This window comes from Capricornis sumatraensis, chromosome 1, assembly GCF_032405125.1.
Source record: "Capricornis sumatraensis isolate serow.1 chromosome 1, serow.2, whole genome shotgun sequence".
In the NCBI taxonomy this organism is placed as follows: domain Eukaryota; kingdom Metazoa; phylum Chordata; class Mammalia; order Artiodactyla; family Bovidae; genus Capricornis; species Capricornis sumatraensis.
In genome coordinates this window covers 201,361,206-201,379,204 of record NC_091069.1, presented here as the reverse complement: position 1 = coordinate 201,379,204, position 17,999 = coordinate 201,361,206, and the positions used below count along the sequence as shown (strand labels likewise).

General features: G+C 38.3%; 1 protein-coding gene across 1 annotated transcript in view; it reads left to right on the top strand.

The window, feature by feature from the left end:
• FNDC3B (fibronectin type III domain containing 3B) overlaps positions 1-17,999 on the top strand; it is a 356,597-nt gene that overhangs the window by 253,737 nt on the left and 84,861 nt on the right. The window contains exons 8-9 of the mRNA XM_068987389.1: positions 4,851-5,002; positions 9,337-9,396. Coding sequence (XP_068843490.1) covers positions 4,851-5,002; positions 9,337-9,396 — 212 coding nt within the window. The remainder of the gene's footprint in view (positions 1-4,850; positions 5,003-9,336; positions 9,397-17,999) is intronic.

Below are 17,999 nucleotides of genomic sequence, written 5' to 3'. Positions count from 1 at the left end.
GATGATTTGTTTTAGGTATAGGAGCATTATCGAGGACCTGTAGATTCTAGTCATCTTTCTAGAACTTTGGGCACCCTGAATTAAGCAAGGCATTTATGCTTCAGAAACCCAGATACTATAAAAATCCAAGTACTTATTCATTAAATAAAAGAGGGTGCAAATATACTACATTTTTGTCCCAAGACTGTAACAATTAGGTGTCCTGGGGACTCTACTCATATACCACTGCTATATCAGAGAGGTAAGCTAGATACTATTCTAAGTGGTTTAGGAATTAACCTCTGCAGTCCCAGCCAGCTCCAACCTGACATGGTTTAATCTGCTCTGATGTTGATGCTCGATGAATTCTCCCCCGAACTCCTGGACAGTTTGTTTTCAGTATGTAAATAAATGTAACCAGGAATTGAGGTTCTGCATCGTTTCCATCCTCTAATGTTTAGCTTGTAGAAACAATGGATTTGTTGGCTCCAGACATGAGTAAACGGCCTAAGGAGAACAACAGTCCCTACAAGAAACAATCCGCTGGAAGATAAACAGCCATAGATCTGGAGACAGATTCAAGGGTCTTCGCACTTAAGGAATTATAGTAACAGATGATTCTGAAATCCCTAAATTTGAATATCCTTTTTCTTTGAATAATGATCTCTTTGACCTTTTCGTTTTAAATTTTCCTTTATGTTTGTATTTTTTGTGATGGTAGTTTAGAAGTGAAGCCAGTATTGCTGTGGAAATATTTTCTTAACATACTCCCTAAATTGGATCAGCAGGCCTCCCACATAGTTAAATCCAAAGACCAGACCAAATTTAGAAGCTATTAACTTACACAGAAATATCTTTGAACATGGAGTAACAGTGTAGTAACTTTATGAGGGTGAGTGGTGTTTTGGATCCAAATAATGAATATCATTTTCATAAAAGATAGTCTGAAAATTAAGACAGTAAAATTTCACAGAATAAAACTACTAGGATAAACAGGAGATAAAGGGGAAAAGAGAAAGAACACTGAGGATTCCATATGAAATAGCTGCAAGATAATGCAATCTTATCATTTGTGAACATGAGTATAAATATATATATGCCTTTAACTAGCAGCTGTTCTCAAGTTGACATCTATATTTAATAAATACATAACAGAAATGATCTCTAATCAGTGTGTAATCATTGAGAAGTAGAAAGTGGTTTTTATGAGTCCTTCAGAGATACTTCAAAGTGATTTAAGTAATTTCTATACAGACTTACAATAGTAACCTTCACAGTAGACTCTTTTATATCTCTAGCACTGAAACAAATGTCACATTGGGCCTTGTCCAATAATTTTGTAACTGGCAATCACTACTTTTATCATCATTCAAAGGAGATTGACTTCTGTTTATGGTAGAATAGTTAAACATCAGAAAGTCAGTTAGTTTTATGGCTTCTAAACTTTTTTGGATCACTGCCATGACAGTCATTGTGATGATCAGATTAGCCGTGCCCTAGTTCAGTTCAGTGGTCACTGCAGGTGAGAAAGTTTCACCAGAAAGAGAGAGACCCTGAATGAATGAAGGGGAAGCTTGTAAGAATGCTGTCACTCCAAAGTAGGGTTGAACCCAGCCTAATTCTTAGAGTTCTGAATCTCGCATTAAGGTTATCAGCTCCCTGGATGCTTGGAGTAAAGGCCTCTACTGCTGATGATCCCCTTTACATGACATTCTCCTGAAAGGCACCGTGTAATTCGCTGGCATCAAACCTGGGATGGAAGTGAGTTCCAAGTTCTAACAGAGACAAAGCACTCTTTCTCTCAGGATTCTAATGCCTGAAGAAAGGAAACCTGAGACCCAGAAAGGCCCAGTGAAAGGCAGGCCAGGGGGAGCACAGGAGGGACTAGGCCTCACAAGTCTGGTAGTAATCTAGGTGGCAGGCTGCTCAGATCCAGGGAAGAATTCCCAGAAGCTGCCAACCTTTGAAAATGATGCTGAGTTCTCCAAGTGCACTTTCATTAGGCTGGCCAGTGGGAAGGATGCAGAGGTCTGTGTGCAGATGACAGTTGGCCTTCCTAAGGGTTGCTAAGGGAGCCTCGGGAAAAGCTGTGTTATTTTAGTTGATACTTCAGGTGTCGTACATCACTGTTGAGTTAAGTAAGCTTAACCAAGTCCTAAAGGGCTTCCCCTCGTGGCTCAGCGGTAAAGAATCTGCCGGCAATGCAGGAGATATGGGTTCGATCTTTGGATGGAGAAGATCCCCTGGAGTAGGACTCACCCCAGTAGTCTTACTGGGAAAACTGCACAGACAGAGGAGCCTGATGGGCTTCAGTCCATGGGGTTGCAGAGTTGGACACAACTGAGTGACTAAACCACAAAAGGGAAGAAAGTAATTTTGTGTGTGTGATTTACATATATTGTTAAATGATTATCACAATAAGTTCAGCTAATATCCATCATCTCATATACATACAATCTAAAGAAAGAAAAATTTTTTCTTCTTGTGGTAAAAGCTCTTAGGCTTACATTCTTAATAGCTGATGAAAACGGTAGCGTTTAAAGGGATGTGAATTTATGGTTACCTGTTCAGTATCTAAAGTGCTAGCATTTGACTGAGCTATTTTAAGATGTAATGTTATTTCACACCACCATTCATAGAGTCAGTGTTACTATACTCTGTGCTCTTGGAATTGGGCCATTTATCATCTTAGCTGAATGTTTCTCAGTACCTCATCAGCATCCTTTAAAGTTACAGTTGAACTCCTCATAGCAAAAGTATCTCTTTGTAAGTTAAGAATCAAATATAGTATCCAGTATCTCTAGGTTAGTCATTAATGGTGTGTGAGTAATTCAGCAAATATAGTGGTGTATGTGGTGGAAATACTGCCTTAAAATTCAGTCAGGGGAGCAACACACAGAGCAGAGCGTCGTGAAATGAGTGTTACATGTCAGTGCCCGCACGTGTGGTTGGAGCACAGAGGAAACAGCGACAGATCCTGAGCAGAGGGTCAGGCAGCACTGTATAGAAACTTCTCGTGAATTGGCCTCAAGCTGCTGTGGGGCCCTGTGTGCCCGGGGTCTGCCATGAGGCCCCTCATGCTTCTCTCTGTCTTCATCAGGCAGAGGTCACATCTTAATCATCTCTGTGTCCATAGCCCCTCACCAAGTAAGGTATGTTGAAGGCAGGAAAACGGGAAAGTCCAGAGCTAAGTCTCAGGGTGTGAGAGGAGATGGCATGCTGAAGGGGCAGCGGTAGGCAGAAGAGGAGCTCTGAGTCTGGAGTCGAAGCAAGAAGGGTAGAGTTCAGTTCTGTAATAGTCTTTTTGGGATGTTTTAAAAGATGTGTATAATGCTAGCCTGCCATCCACCTTGTTACCTGTATCAGAAACTCAGGCTGTCTTACTCTTTTTTTATTTTTCATTCAATGTTTACCAAACAACCACTACTCATGGTTGAATATGACTTGGGCCTTCTGCTTAGGGAGTCCCACAGTCCAGTGAGAAAGGTAGGCAAATGCTATAAACATGATTAGCAACGGGTAGAGGTAGCAACAAGGCGCTGTGGAACAGAGACCCGATAGGGTGCTTCAGGGAATGCTACTTGGGGGTAGTGAGCCCTAGGCTTAGGGTCTTGAAGGATGAGTAGGAGTTTGACTAAATCATTTGTTAAATATATGATGCTATGTCTATTTGGAATAGAAATGATGTGGAGGGCTCTGCTCAAAATGAAATGAATGATAGACTGTAAAAGGAAATTAGGTATTCATTTCCATATTTATTATTCATGCTTTTATATTATTTTATATTTTAATACTCTTTATTTAGGTCAGATAGTGACAAAAAATAGAAGAAAAGAACGTAGTTTAGACATCTCCATCCATAGCCTACTAATCTATGGCTATAAAGTCTTGTATAGACATTAAACTTTAGTATATGTTTTAACTCATAATTTTAATATGTTATTTGGAGAGCAACAAAATGAACTGCAGAAGATCAGAACCTTAAAATGCACTGATAGATTTATTTTAAAGAATTAGATTGTACACTAGATTTTTGGTTTCTCCAGAAGCAGACACTGAAACAAAGATTGGAAGGCAAATAGTGTGTGTGGGGAGGTGCCCCAGGAAGCACAGTTAAAGATGAGACTTGAAATTGCAGGGGAGAAGCCAGTTAACTGTTAAGGTAACAGGTTAACCTGTTAAGGAGCATGTTACGGCTGCAGGCAGCTGGGTCTCAATCCTGCTGAAGATGCCCAGGAGATGGTGTAAGTGCTAGCTCAAGGGAAAAAGTTGGGGCATTTAAAGTCACAGACTCCTTTTTTCAAGGGAAGTCTTAAGTGGAGGCCAAAGCAAAAGATACAAGCAGAGCCTAGAGAGGCGGAACATTTCTGCACTTATCTCTGCCAGCTGTCAGCTTGGGCCATGGCTCCATTTCTGCCAACACTCCCAGCCCTACCTGCCCCATGCTCCCGCACCCTGAGGGTTTTCCCAGGAACCTGCAGGACTTCGAGGAGCATGGTTTGGAAGATCTTGGCTTTGCAGGATGATTCGACATTAAGCAAGACTTGGAGTCTGCCAGAAAGTACTATCATGGAGATTTATCTCGTTCAACTTTTTACCTTTAGAAAAATTCTCAGACAAGACATTATTTTTACTTTCTGGAGGACGTAGTGTGAATTACACCAGACTTGGACATAAGTTTGCATAATAAGGACAGACATTTCAGGAGTTTGGACATCAGGACCTTGACAAGAGAAAACAATGTAGGATGGGTTTGTAAATTAAAATCGTTTTTTCTTGAGTTAAATCTGAGCCGTTTTTATGCTACTGCTGATAATCACAAAATGTTCTGAGGAGAAGTGTGGTGTGTGATTCTTGTTTTTCTTCCTCAGGTTTCTAATATTCAGGCAAGAACAGTTGTGTTGTCCTGGACGCCCCCTGTTGGACTTTCATGTGGACCCCACAGTGGTCTTTCCTTTCCCTACAGTTATGAGGTGGCTTTGTCAGACAAAGGACGAGATGGAAAATACAAGATAATTTACAGGTAATGTATATTTCCATGTATTTTTTCCAGCTGCTAAACTGTGAAATTGACATTATTAAGGAGAATAAAAAAACAAAGAAAAATTTAATGCCTTTGTAAATTTTCCCTTAAATAGTTCTTTTTAAGAATTAGTGATACTTACAATGTCAAGAGTTAATTTTGTTCAAGTAATTACTAATCAGAAATGGCTTTTATAGAGCCATTTGGTGTTGGTCAGATGGGTCGCTTGGTTATGTTAGTTTGCCAACATAGGACTAAAGAAGATTTTCCATTAATGCTGGCCGGGCAAAGAGTGAGGATGCCGTTTATCATGCCCTCCTGTGGTCACCTTTTAGGCCCAGACCTTTTGCTAGTCTACAGTGTGGTTTTGTATTCACCCTATTTCTTATCCTCTATGATAGTTTTCCAGTGTGTAGTGAAGCATTTTATTTGGAGGCTATCTTAAATAGAACTTTATTAGCACACAGAATAAGAGATTATCCTCTTCCACTTTATGAACTCCCAGATATTAACCATTCACATGATTTATAGCTGTGTTCTAAATGAGACAAAATATTTTTTAGGGTCAAGTGTTTTCTCTTTTGTGATTGCTGGGTCCTGCTCAGATTTGCAGAGCAGGAAATGGAGACAGTCTGTTTGACCTCTCTAAGACTGGCCCCAGGAAGTACTGCGCGGGCCCAGGGTCGTGAGGTCACAAAAGTCCACTTCTTCCACTACCAGACAGACTGCTTTTCTCTCCTGTTTCCCTGCTACAGACCTTGCATCCCCACTTCCCCCCACGCCCTGCCCCGCCCCCCACCCTCCCCAGCCCCGTTCCTTATTATTAAGTTGCTCTGGGGATTTGTCTCCTTCTAGACAAAGAAAAGAGGGGAAGAGAGAGGGAAGGCAGCCCTTCAGTCACTCTCTCCTCTGACTGCCCATAGAGCTCTGTCATCTCTTCCTGGACTCCTGCAAGAGTCTCCTCAGGCCCCTCCAGCATCCGCTCTGGCAAGCTGTCCTCCCATCCAGCCTCCACCCTGCAGAAACAGAAATCAGCCCGTGTCACTGCCCTGTGAAAGAACTCTGTGGTGCTTTTTCAGTGTCCTCAGAATGTAGTCCTAACCCCTTAACTCTATTGGGTACTGTTTTGAAAAGTCGGAATTGGTAGCGACCTTCACAAAATAAAGAGCGCCATTTCCCCCAGCCTGCCAGGAAACAGATTCTATCAACGCATGATGGTCGTTGGTGGCAGGACCTAGAGTCCCAGGTGCCCATAAGTGAGAAATTAGGAAGCTTGGGAATGAAGTGAATGGAAACATTCCTGTCTTCCTTGAGAAACCAGCAGCTGCAACTCACCTGAAATAGGTTGTTGCATAAGGGTTTATAGGTCTGGATTTGTGAACTCCTTGTTTTTTTTTTTTTAAAGGAAATGCTGAAAATCTTAGTTGATTTGTAAACGTTCCTAATTTTACACTATTAATTATTGAGCAAATTTAAAAAACTTTAAAGATAAACTCAAGCAAACAACAGAGCTGTAGGCAAGGTGTAGACATTGGCCTTCAGTTTGCAACTTTTAAAAAGCATTTTATTTGAATAATTTTCAAATTTACAAAATAAAAGAATAAAGAGATCAAGGAATATGTGCATATCCTTTACCCAGATTCACCTGTTATTAGCTTTTTACTCTATTTGCTTTACTATTTGATTTTCTCTCCTGCCTTTTCTCTCTAAATCTGCTTTTTCCTATTAGTTTTAAATATCATGGTCCTTTATTGCTAAATACTGCAGTGTGTTTCCTAAAATATTTTCTTAAATAGCTATAATGCAGTTACCAACTTCATGACTTTACATCAATACCATATTTTTATCCAATCCATCATCTACATTCCCATTTTGTCGGTTGGTTAAATAATGTCTGGTAGCATTTTTCTTCCCCTCTAAGACAAGATCCATTCTAGGGTCAAATATAGTGGTTAGTTGTCATGTCTCAGTAACCTTCTTTAATTTGGAACACTTCTGCCATATTTCATTGTCTTCTATTACCCTTTTTTTAAAAAAAATCTTCTGTTTTAATAAAGAAAATTGACACATATACATGCTTTTTCAAAAACAAAAATGTTAAACCTAGCCGAGCAAGAGGTTTAAAATATTTTAAAAATTATGGTTAAATTTTGAACATACAGAAAAGCAGAAAAAGTAATACAGTGAACTCCAGGTAATCATCACTCAGATTTAATAAATTTTCAAGACTTTGCCACATTTGACTCATGTCCCCTTTATCTTTATTATTGTTATTATGATTGAAGAATTTGGTAGCAGCTCACAGATAACATGTCAAGTTTATTCCTGCATAGTTCAATATAGATAAAGATAGACATTTTTTACATAACTTCAGTGCTTTTCTGGTGGCTCAGACGGTAAAGAATATGCCTGTGTTGCAGGAGACCCGGGTTCAGTCCTTGGATTAGGACGACCCCCTGGAGAAGGAAATGGCTACCTACTCCAGTATTCTTTCCTGGAGAATTCCGTGGACAGAGGAGCCTGGAGGGCTACACTTCATGGGGTCGCAAAGAGTCAAACCCAACTGAGTAACACACAGTCTCATTAATATCTAGAAAAGCTAGCAATAATGCTTGGCATCATTTAATACTTAGACCATGTTCAAATTTCCCCAACTGTCTCAAAAATATGTTTTAATGTTGATTTCTTCCCCTTGGAATCCAAACAGAGTTTACTTACTGCTTGGGATTATTAGGTCTCATAAATCCATTTTAATACAGAATAGTGTCCTCATCCTTTTTCTTTTCTGTAAAGTTTTATATTTTAAAATGTATTTTTATATATAAATATTTTTAAGTTTAAAATTTAACTTTAAAATTTTTAATTAATGTGTAGTTGATCTATGATAGTGGTTTCAGGTGTATCTCCCATACTTTTTAAAAATTCTTGACCAGCTGCAAAGAGTGGATCACTTTTTTTTTTTTTAACCACTCTGAATTTTGTTTAATCTTCCTTTCCTGTATTTTGTATTAATTTATCGTTAGCTCTAGAGCTTGGTCAGATGCAACCTTTTAACATTTGTGGGAGGTTTTCTTCAGGGTGGCTCTATGTCCTTCCTTTTCCAGCACACTGGGAAGCACTGGAGCTTGCTGGCCTCACTGTGATTAAATCATGTTTAGGAACAGCCCATTGATTTTTTTTTTTTTTAATTTTTATTTTTACTTTTTTTGCTTTACAATACTGTATTGGTTTATTTTGCTTTACAATACTGTATTGATTTTTTTTTTAACTCACTTATTTGCTTCTTTGAAATATAGTTTGCATACAGTATTACATTAGTCTCAGGTATACTACATAGTGATTCAAAATTTTTATAGATGACGCTCCATTTTAAGTTATTATGGAGTACTCGCTATGTTTCCTGTGCGATATGAGATATCCTTGTAGCTTATTTCCTTACCCCCATCTTGCCCTTCCCCACTTTGCTCTCCCCACTGGTAACCCCTAGTTTGTTCTCTATATCTGTGAGCCTGTTTCTATTTCCTTATATTCATTCGTTTGATTTTTTTAGATTCCACATATAAGTAATAACATACAGTATTTTTGTCTGACTTATTTTATCAAGCATAATACCCTCCAGGTTCCATCCATGTTGTTACAAATGGCAGAATTTCATTCTTATTTGTGGTTGAGCAGACACTGACATTTTTGAAGAACACAGTTATGCCCCTACACACCCCTCTTACCTTTAAAAAAAAATTTAATGGGAACATTCCATATTTTATGTTATTTGTTTCCTCATGATTAAGTCAAGGTTCATTTGCCGTTTCTGATCAAATAAGTGGTTTTATTTTGTGTAAGAGAATTATTTATTGGAATGTATCTATAAGAAAGCTGTTTATTAGTATTGATATGTGAGGGAAACAGATTTCTTGAAGAAAGCTGAGAAGTTGAAATGGTTGGGGTTCTCTCCAGGGTGAGTCTGAGAGTCACCTTCAGTTGACAGTTGGTACTGTTATGTACACATTTATCTGTGTATCTGTCTATTCAGTTTGCTTGCTTCTTTACTTACTTTTATGTAGTAACTTTGAAGAAGTGATAAGATATTTTGGAATTTTATTCATAAGTTAACCTTACCATTTTCCAGATCCTGAATGACATGATTTAAAGGAATCTAATTTGCTAGTACAGAAAAAATGATAATGCTAAATAGGAAAGTTTATTTCTGATTTATGGTGGAAGTAGACATAATAATTCTTGAATTGTTGTTTGTACATGACTATGAGACCCAAATCCAAAACCTATTTTATTTTTGAAACTGGTGTTGTTGACTAATACATGATTTTTCTTTGCAGTGGAGAAGAATTAGAATGTAACCTGAAAGATCTTAGGCCTGCAACCGATTATCATGTGAGGTGAGTATTTGGGACTTCGGATTGCTAAAATAAATGGTATGCTCCTTTTTAAAAGTATTTGGTTAACAGCTCTTGCCTAGCTAAAAGTTTTAGCACCTTTACTCATTGACCATTCCTCAGTGTCCTACACTTTCTGGCATCAAGATTGGGAGTCCACAGAAGTGCTTCTGGTCATAGAAAAGTAGATGATACCCTGAACAGAATTTAAAAATTATTTTTATAAAGTAACTTTTATTTCACATATTCTTCTAAGATCTATTGAAACATGTGGCTTAATGTATGATATTTTCTTTCTGTAAAGCAAATAAAATTTTTCACCATATCAGTTATTTCATTATAGACCTTCCATGCAAACCATATGTTCAGCACGAATGACTAAATAAAGTCCTTCCCATGTTTCAAGTTTGGACCATAAAAGGCAATAGGTTTTGAATTTGAAGTCTAGTAATGCAAATATCAAAGTTATCTCTAACAAGAGCTAATGCAGTTTGCCAAAGCAACTCACATAGTTTGATTTGTAGTCTGAAAGCTCTTCTGTGATTTTTTTGCAATCTCTTCCATGACTGCTCTGGAAGGCAGGGCCTACTAATTTTAGGAAGAAACACAGCCAACCACTGACCTGCAAAGAGAAAAGTATCAGAGCTCATCTGATTATCCAAAGATATATCAATTTGCAAATAGGCAGATTTCTTAATCTGAATGTGATCCATAATATCTTTTAAGTTTTAATTAAAACTTTCATTTTATATAATTTTTAATTTATCCAGAAATTCTTATTTTATCTAATAGGGTAAACAACAACAAATTCTCTCTCCTTCCTTCAATTGCACATGTGTATATCAAGATTATGTAATAAAAAATTAGCAGCATCCTTTGTTATACTTTACAATGGTTAGTTCACACAACATGCTCCATTGTGGTGGTGTAGAGGCAACATAGCCTAATAGGAAGAGCATTATGTTAATTATCAGTAAGCTTGAATTCTAGTCTGGTTCTACCATGAATTGACTATTTCAACTTTGGTCAATCACAGAGAATCCATGCCAAAATTTTCTCGGTAACAAAAGTAGGGCAAGTTGGGGTGTGTTCAGGTAGTAATATCTTATTAGCTGCATAAGTGTTTAAAGCTATGTTTAAAGCAATACATAAAAGAGCTGGTTTTTACATTCGGTCATAAAGTGTACATCTGCTTAGCTACCACACTGTTTAGATGAACTCTATGGCAACCATCTTTTCCCTTTTGAAAGAGAACTTTTGGATTTTGAGTCAGTTAACTTTAGCCCAAACATATTGAACTTTTCACACGATCTACAAACAAAAAGATTTTGTGTAGCTTGTGAAGCAGAGATGATAATAGTTTAACCATTCTTTCAAATGGTGGATTTAACAACAAAAAGCAACAGGAAATGCAGCACCATATAGGGATTCATGTAAATGTTTTCCATGAGACATTGTTACCATGTGTTTCTTTTTTTCTGTCTTTTAATGTTCACTGCCATTGTTTTACTGAAGGTTTACTTTATTAATTTTCTGCTCATCCATGAGCTGATGACATCTTTTTTTAAAAGATTTAAATGTCACAGTCTGCCCTTTATTTACTATCCTATCTCTTATTTCCCTTAGTTTTTTTTAAACCCCTCTTACCAAAGGGTAAACTTTAGAGTTTACTTGCACATGAATTCTTCTTACATGTCTTTTGAACACCTTCAACTTCCAGGCAGATAAAAGGAGTAATTAATGGAATCCCCCAAAGAAATAGGAACATGGGGTGGTTACCTCCTACGGGCCTGGGACCCAGACTTCCTCCTGACATATCAAGGATCCCACTTTCGCAACGTATTTGACACATACGTGACACCACACGTACACAGCCTAAGGCACCACCAGCTATTATTTGGCCTAGCGCTCTACTGGCCAGAGAGATGGAGAATTCTCCCTCTCTTTGGTCATAATCTCTTCCAGAATTTTAAAAATATTCTTTACTAAGAAAAATATATACAGTCCAAATTGTAGTCACTTTGATCTGGCTATGTAGACCATTCCTTCTTTTTCCTTATACTGTACAGCCTTTCATTTTTCAAACTAGAGAAGACTCTCAACCCTGGCTTAGAGTCAGTTTCCTCCACCCTGGATTGTTTTCAGAGGCAGCTTGATGACACTGTAGACAGAGCTTCGAATATGGAGTTAAAGTCACTTACTGTAGGTGTGTGATTAGGCAAGCCATGTAAACTTCAGTGACCATGTTTTCTCATTTATAAAATGAGGATAATGATATCAGCCTCAGAAAGATGGTGTGAGAGCAAATGATATATATGTGCAAATCTATTATAAACCTGTAACATGTATAGATGTTGTTTTTGTTTGTTTTATTGTTCCAAAGTTGTTCTAAAAATAAAAAGGACCTTCATGATGCAGGTTCTTTGAACCTATGTATAGTTTGACCATACCACTCACTATTTTATTGAGATAAAGATGTATCATAATTGTTGTTGAAAAAAGGAACAAAATCTTTTTTTTTTTTTTTAATTTTTACTTTATTTTACTTTACAATACTGTATTGCTTTTGCCATACATTGACATGAATCCACCACGGGTGTATACAAGCTCCCAATCCTGAATCCCCCTCCCACCTCCCACCCCATATCATCTCTCTGGATCATCCCCATGCACCAGCCGCAAGCATCCTGTATCGAACATAGACTGGCACTTCGTTTCTTACATGATAGTATACATGTTTCAATGCCATTCTCCCAAATCATCCCACCCTCTCCCTCTCCCTCTCAGTCCAAAAGTCCGTTCTATACATCTGTGTCTCTTTTGCTGTCTTGCATACAGGGTCATCATTACCATCTTTCTAAATTCCATATATATGTGTCAGTATACGGTATTGGTGTTTTTCTTTCTGGCTTACTTCACTCTGTATAATTGGCTCCAGTTTCATCCACCTCATTAGAACTGATTCAAATGTATTCTTTTTAATGGCTGAGTAATACTCCATTGTGTATATGTACCACAGCTTTCTTATCCATTCATCTGCTGATGGACATCTAGGTTGTTTCCATGTCCTGGCTATTATAAACAGTGCTGCAGTGAACACTGGGGTACATGTGTCTCTTTCAATTCTGGTGTCCATGGTGTGTATGCCCAGCAGTGGGATTGCTGGGTCATAAGGCAGCGCTATTTGCAATTTTTTAAGGAATCTCCACACTGTTTTCCATAGTGGCTGTACTAGTTTGCATTCCCACCAACAGTGTAAGAGGGTTCCCTTTTCTCCACATCCTCCCCAGCATTTATTGCTTGTAGAATTTTGGATTGCAGCCATTCTGACTGGTGTGAAATGGTACCACATTGTGGTCTTGATTTGCATTTCTCTGATAATGAGTGATGTTGAGCATCTTTTCATGTGTTTGTTAGCCATCCGTATGTCTTCTTTGGAGAAATGCCTATTTAGTTCTTTGGCCCATTTTTTGATTGGGTCATTTATTTTTCTGGAGTTGAGCTGCATAAGTTGCTTATATATTTTTGAGATTAGTTGAAGAATCAATATAGTGAAAATGAGTATACTACCCAAAGCAATCTACAAATTCAATGCAATCCCGCTCAAGCTACCAGCGGTGTTTTTCACAGAGCTAGAACAAATAATTTCAAGATTTGTATGGAAATACAAAAAACCTCGAATAGCCAAATCAATCTTGAGAAAGAAGAATGGAACTGGAGGAATCAACTTGCCTGACTTCAGGCTCTACTACAAAGCCACAGTCATTAAGACAGTATGGTACTGGCACAAAGATAGAAATATAGATCAATGGAACAAAATAGAAAGCCCAGAGATAAATCCACACACCTATGGACACCTTATCTTCGACAAAGGAGGCAAGAATGTACAATGGAGTAAAGACAATCTCTTTAACAAGTGGTGCTGGGAAAACTGGTCAACCACTTGTAAAGGAATGAAACTGGATCACTTTCTAACACCATACACAAAAATAAACTCAAAATGGATTAAAGATCTAAACGTAAGACCAGAAACTATAAAACTCCTAGAGGAGAACATAGGCAAAACACTCTCCAACATAAATCACAGCAGGATCCTCTATGATCCACCTCCCAGAATACTGGAAATAAAAGCAAAAATAAACAAATGGGATCTAATTAAAATTAAAAGCTTCTGCACAACAAAGGAAACTATAAGCAAGGTGAAAAGACAGCCTTCAGAATGGGAGAAAACAATAGGAAATGAAGCAAAATCTCTTTTTATGATGCGATATTAACATTCTCAGAATCTTGGTTCCAAAAATGTAAGTTTTTATCAACACGGTGGCCTCAAATATTATTTTAAATTTAATAGTCACCTATAAGGCCTCAAAGGCTGTGTGGAAACATTTCCTCACTTTTGCACAACAGAAACTCCAAAAGAATTCCGTTACTATATAGCTGCAAAATGAGCTGTTATATTCGTTGCCATTTTTATTTATTTGTACATTACCAATTTAGAGAGTGTTGCCTTGGAGGAAGTGTGGCGAGCTGATGATGAAAACAAGGATGCTTCTTTTAGCAGCACCGAGCCGACTGTATTCCTTTTCCAGTTCTTAGTAGTAAACATTTTGACAAGGGCAGGCAGAAATATCTGTCCAGATAACTCTTCCATAGAGTGACGAGTTTCTTTCTCGGGTACTGACGTCTCACCTGGGGCTCCTTTCTTTGTTGCTTCTGATTTTGCTACTCTGATCCCATCCCCTTCACACTGATTGCTTTTTATCTCTATGAGTTCTTTTCCAACTTTTTCCTCCCTCCTGTTAGTGCATATTGGCTGAGTTCATCAGCCAGATACACAACCATTTTTTAAAGTGACTGTCATGGCTCAGTGGAGCAATGGATAGCACATTGGACTGCTAGAGTAGCAGTCTCTCGGTCATGGAGCTCTGTCATTGAGCTGTCTGGGGCTTGGCATCAGTCTCCAGGCAAGAGTCGCTCTTGACTTCTAGTTGCCGTCACCTCACTGTTATTGGGAATAATTTATTAAGAGACCAGTGGCATCTTTGAGACTGCGCTATAGATCATGTGTCTGTGGCTGTTTAGACTGGCACTTGCCATGCCTTCCACGCCACATTCCATGTTGAAAATTGTATCCTGAGACATTCCAGGCTTTAAAGATTTTTTCCCTGAGTTTTTGCTTTTTATTTTTGTGTCATTACTCCACATATTCAACCACCTTTTTTTTCTCCTAGTGATTGAGGAAAGTAATTCCTCAACAATTCCTCTATTATATTGATTTTAAAAATCTAGGTGCTGAGTCCTGAGTTATTTTTATTAAAGTCATCACTTTAATTACCCAGTTCTTACACAAATTGCTTCTTTTGGTTTAAAAAGAGTCAGTTTGTTATTGGCAAAGTGTATTTATTCAGTGCTTCCATAAAAGGCATTGTGTTATGCATTGTACAACACCACCAATGCAAAATTTCCAGTGTGTCTGTATGTATGTTGAGGAAGAAAAAGTAATAAGAAAAATCCAGTACATATATACACATAAATAAGTCACATTCTATTTTATAATACTTATGCATAAGTATGTAACTTTTATAATCAAAAACATTTATATAATCATTTGTTTACACATATACAAAGAAAAGTATATTCCTTTTTTAATTGGTAGTTTTATAATTAATACTGACATTGAAGCAATCATTTTACTGTGGGAGTCAAGAATTTACATTTTTATAAATGATAGGATAATCAAAAATTTGAGTGATGAATTGATAGCAATTTCATGACAAAATGTGAAGCTATTTTCCAGTCACTGGCATAAACAGTTTGGCAAAGAAGTTGCCCAGAGATGATATCATGTAATAACATTTCCCAGAAAAATTATGTGATGAAACGTTTCCAAAAATATGGGCTTGACTAGCTCAGAGTAGGGTTATGAAATAGGTGTTATTGACTAGAAATTGTGGCTCCTAGTATGTTACAGATGTGCTGGAGGAAGTTGGAGGCAAATTTCTGAAATTCTTGGAGCACCTGTTTCATAAGCACTTAGTTAGTATTTAAACTGAAGCAAATGTAAAAAACCCAGCACAAGATTAATTAGAAAAGTGTCCTCCTTTCTGCTAGTATAAATGCTCAAAGAACTGAATTGTTTGTTGATATATTTAACCTAGGACTTTGGTCCACCTCTACAGATCCTCCTATCACATGGTGATTAGTAGACAAAACACACCATCATGTGAGAAACATTACTGCAGCATTCTTGAAAATGTAATGCCATTTCCAGAGACTTTTCTGTGAAAGTTGCTGGTGAAAATGGAGCTGGTAATTATTGCAATTAGTTGCTATCTGTTCACTAAACCATTTGAATTGACAAACGTAATCATAAGGCACTTAGATAACCATGTCAAGTTTTAGATCCTGTGTGCAGCACATTTATAAAATGCCACATAAAATGAGTCTTGTTTCCTTTGCAGACAGATTTTTATCAGTGCAGAGCATTGACTCTCATTTAGACAAACCGTGGTATTCTCTGAGTTTAAGACAATGGGAATAACTCCTGGTGGCCCACAAACTGTGCGTCAACTCCCTCAGGTTTTCGCTTGTGCCATCAGGCCCCTTCATTCTGCTGTCGTTCTCCCATGCTGGCTGTCAGGAGCCTCCTTTATTCGTGTTTTGCTAGCCTGAGTATGGATTTGTGACGCCAAGAATCTCATTAAAAATAGAGTGAACTTAGGACTGAGTCCAGGTCTTCCCATGTAACTACCTGTGGTCTGCCAGTTCTTGGCAGGCCCGCCCCCTCCCTCCTTTCCCCTGCTGTGTTACCCACGTGCAGTGCTGGTGCTGAATGTGTTTGTGGATTTTCAGGACTCGGTCCTCCTGAGTATAGTCTGAACTCATAAGCAGATGCCTACTGACCACAGCGTGAGATATCTTCTGGTAATGAAAGTGGGTAAAAGGCAGCTAAAAAGCCACCTCAGGGCCAGGTAGACAGTAGGGAGTGATAGGGACTGTGAACTGGACAGTGCCTGCCCCATCTATAGAGGAGCTGCTCTCAGTTTCATTTAATTTCTATCATTTTGGACTTTGGTCCAGTGGTTAAGAATCTGCCTGCCATTGCAGGGGACATGGGTTTGATCCTTGGTCTGGGAAGATCCCACATGCTGCAGGGCAACTAAGCCCATGGGCCGCAGCTACTGAGCCTGGGTTCTAGGGGCCTCGAATTGCAACTTATGGAGTCCACATACCACAGCCACTGGAAACCCGTGCACCCTAGAGCCTGTGTTAAAAAGAAGCCCCCCAGTAAGGAGCCGGTGTACCACAACCAGAGAGTAGCTCCCACTTGCTACAGCTAGAGAAAGCCCATGCACTGCAACCAGGACCCAGCACAGCCATAGATCAATCAATCAAAATAATTCAGTGTCTGCAGCTCAGTGTTGCTACAACTTACACTTTTCAAGAGAAGCCAGGGATTCCTTTTTTTAAAATGAGATCTCCATTTTTTCCAACATGGGCTTAATTTTTGACTTCTTATTTCTGAAGATTTCAATAGTCAAAAGTGGACAGTAATTTAATGAACTCTCATAAGCCCACCACCCAACTTTTTATTTCCCTGGTGCCTTCACCAGCCCGCTCCCCCAACAGTTATTTTGAAGTAAAGTCCAGACATACTATTTCACCTGTGAACCACATTACCATCATCACACACCCCATGCCCATCCAACATAAAAATTGTAAATTCCTTAATGTCTTTAAAGTCCAGAGACTGTTCCCATTTCCTCAACTGTCCTAAAAATGAAGGTTTTGTTTCTTCAGTTTGTTGTAATTGGAATTCAGACATGGTCTGCATATTATGTTTGGCTGATAGCTGTTAGATTTCTCTTAAGCTATAGATTTTTCCTCCATCCTTTTTTCTCTTCTTGCAATTATTTGTTGAAATAATAAATAAAATTCTGTCTGTAGAATTTTCCATTGTGAATTAGGCTGATTGCATCCCTGTAGTGTTGCTTAATGGTGTTCTCTCCACATTTCCTATAAAGCAGTGCTTAAACATACAGGTTCTGTTTTCCTGGCAGAGATTTTGTAGATAGTGGCATGATCTCTCCTTAGGAGTGCGTGATGTCTGCTCATCTCTTCTGGTGGTCATTGCCAATGTTCTCTAATTCATAGGTAGAGGTAATATTTTAATACTGTCTTTCTTCCCTCCCCCCACACATATTTTGGGCCAAATAAAACCCATGAGTGATCAGCGGGAGAATTCAACTGATCTATTAAAGTTCAAGCTGGAACCCTGCCCATGTCTGGAACATTCTGATTCATTTTAAGCAACTTACTCCCAACAAGCCTGTCCTGATGCACGGAAATGATCCTGCCAAATCTGCCATTCCATTTTCTATTATCATTTGCCTACTCACAGTGAATGCAAAAAGGGGCCTTTATTTCATCAGGTTGGGTGAGCCTAATGATAAAGCATCTTGTTTGGATCACGTGTCATGGTATGCTCCCCTAAGGCAAACAAGTCAAATAGCCAGCAAATATATGTTTTACCTTTTAGAATGGAAGGGAGGCATGTCTGTTAGTCCTTTTGACTTGTATGGCTTTTGTAAAAATTTTTGTGGTGG